This window comes from Nematolebias whitei, chromosome 14 (genome assembly GCF_014905685.2).
Source record: "Nematolebias whitei isolate Nwh7 chromosome 14, NemWhi1, whole genome shotgun sequence".
Lineage (NCBI taxonomy): Eukaryota > Metazoa > Chordata > Actinopteri > Cyprinodontiformes > Rivulidae > Nematolebias > Nematolebias whitei.
This window is the reverse complement of record NC_056511.1, coordinates 6,956,296-6,959,079: the sequence shown is the minus strand read 5'-3', so window position 1 is coordinate 6,959,079 and position 2,784 is coordinate 6,956,296. Positions and strand designations below refer to the sequence as shown.

The 2,784-nt window shown below is 41.3% G+C and overlaps 1 protein-coding gene across 1 annotated transcript in view; it reads left to right on the top strand.

Annotated features, from left to right (window-relative positions):
- The first annotated feature begins 1,875 nt into the window (after positions 1–1,875).
- LOC119419887 (aquaporin-11-like) overlaps positions 1,876–2,784 on the top strand; it is a 3,623-nt gene continuing 2,714 nt past the window's right edge. The window contains exon 1 of the mRNA XM_037687253.1: positions 1,876–2,467. Coding sequence (XP_037543181.1) covers positions 1,876–2,467 — 592 coding nt within the window. The remainder of the gene's footprint in view (positions 2,468–2,784) is intronic.

The following is a 2,784-nucleotide window of genomic DNA, read 5'->3' as shown; positions in this document are numbered from 1 at the left end:
GTTGGTTTTGAGACCTCTACAAAGATTGAATGAATTTTGGGGACAAATAAAAAAAAAAAAATCACTATCTGTGCTTATATACAGTTTGAAGTAATTATTAGCTCCTAAACCACTGGATCAATTTTAAAAAGTCTGAACAATAATTTTGTCAGATCTAAATTTCTACCCTGAAGCTGTTACAGACTCGTAAATCCCAAACCAGGATAATCACCAAGAAGAAGAAAAAAATAATCACTGTAATGCCACTTTAATTGGTGATATGCGACTTAACTGCTGCTGATTATCTCACGCTGCTGATTATCTCACGCTGCTGATTATCTCACGCTGCTGTATTCATTTATACCCATCTGCTCACCACAGACTCATGTTCGGGCTGCTGTTGTTACACCGCATTGTTTTACGTTATTAGCGTTTATATCTTAGATATTTTAGCGTACCGTTTGTTTGGTGTATATCTTAGATCCTTATTTACTATTCTTTTTATACTTTATATTTTGCTATTTTGGGGAGTAACTGGGACCCTGTGTACACAATTTCATTCCACTTCATGTACTGCATGAGATGGAAACGACAATAAAGTTGACTTGGACTTTAATTCTGGAGTTGATTCAAAATGGCAGCCACAGTTAAAAGTTTTAACTCGGTCAGTTCTGGTGATCGAGCTAAAACTGAGCGTCGCTCAACAGTCTGAGCTCTGACGGTCCTGATGAACACCAGCAGGCCATGTGCAAGCTGATAACTTTATAATAAGTTTATGACAACTTTATGACAACTTTATGACAACTTTATGACAAGTTTGACAACTTTATGACAAGTTTGACAACTTTATGACAAGTTTGACAACTTTATGACAACTTTATGACAACTTTATGACAACTTTATGACAAGTGGACAGCATTTATATTTGAAAATTTAAGAAACATGAACTTGAACACTAACGTGCTATTATTAGAGGAATTAAATATTGTGGCAACTTTATAAGAATTTATCAAAATTTTAATTTAATTTTTAGGAATTATCTGTGTGTCAAAAACATCGTTGTGAGGCGTATAGTAGTTTTTATTGCTTTAAGATGACAGTTTATTTCCTTAAGGCACATTAACAAATAACTTGCTGACTGACAATTCTCAAATGTTCACGAGCAGAAATTTGACCCTCAACTTTTCCCTCTGCCACAAAGTACTGTCAAGTGTGAAATATTTTACTGCATCGATCCAAATTCCAGCCTAAACCTTAAAAATAAAAGCCATTTACCAACATTTATAGCGCAGCGTCTCAAAAACAAATACTTAAAGTATTTAAATTTTCAGTATATTTTAAAGTTGAAGTTACAGAATAGCAACAATATTTGGAAAGTTTTTTTTTGTTATAATAGAGTTTTCCCTCATCCAGTAAGACAAATAAACGTCACAAAGTTACTTTTGTACATATTAGTGCATTTGTTTTATATTTCAAGTAAGGGATTTTCTTAATTTTAAAAGTAGGGAACTTTCCACAAATTAAAGCGCAACACTTGTCTTTGTGTAACAAATTTGAAAATATTTCCGATAACCTCAACTGTCTGGTTTTCACGATAAATGAGCAAAAACGTAACTGGTTGAAGAAAAATGCTTTGAGAACAATTTCAAGACATGCATTTATTAATTATTTCCAATTTGAGTTTTCGGCAGTAAATTAAAAAAAATCATTAACGCTTTTGTTTTGAAGGCCGTGCCGCTCTAGTTCCGGTTTGGAAGCGCGCGGTTTGACGCGGCCGCGTGGATCAACTGGACTTTGGAGCGGTGAGCCACCGTGGACAAGTGCTTTAATGAACGAGAACAGTTTGTGCCTCAAGACCCAGCCGTCACTGGGAGTCAGGGGAGTTCAAACTGGGACATGACTGACCTGTGGGTTTCCCTGTCGGTGCTGGCCGCCGCCGTGCTGCTGTGCGAGGCCACGCGCCGGGCGGCGGCGCCTCTTCTCGGCGAAGTTTATCGGCTCTACTTGCTGGAAACTGTGTCCACGTTCCAGCTGTGCTGCTGCACGCACGAGCTCAAACTTCTGGCTCAAACTGGCGGGCTGGCGCCGCCTGGCAGCGCAGCGCTCACCTACACCATCACAGTCGTCCACTTGTTCAGTTTTCGGGGGGCGACGTGTAACCCCAGCGCGGCTCTGGAGAGCGTTTGCCGCGGGGCCCGCAGCGTCCGGGCCGCCGTGCTTCTCATGGCGTTCCAGTTCGGAGCCGCGGCCGCCGCGCGCGTCTTCGCAGCCTCCGCGTGGTCGCTGGGTTTGTCGGACATGCACCTCCGACACCAAAAGTTCGGGTTCCGATGTTTTGACCCTCTCGGCGGGACAGTTCTGGAGGCTGCGGCCGTGGAGCTGGCCTGCGCTTTCACGGTGCAAGCTGCGGCCATGCACGCGCACAAACTGCAGGAGACGCTCAGGGTTCCCTTCGTCGCTGCCGTCATCACCGCGGTGGTTTACACAGGTGTGTTAACTGGTAGCTAATTGGGACCAGAACCTGGAACCCGGAAGACTTTTCTGACATTTGATTAAGTTGAACCAAGTAGAGCAAACTACAAAGAGCAGAAACCAATTTAAAGTAAACAGAAGCTAAAATGATCAAAACTAAAATGATCAAAACAGTAGCTAAAATGATCAAAACTGAAGCTAAAATGATCAAAACTGAAGCTAAAATGATCAAAACTGAAGCTAAAATGATCAAAACTAGCTAAAATGATCAAAACAGTAGCTAAAAAGTTAAAAACGGTCGCTAAAGTGATCAAACCTGTTGCTAAAATGATC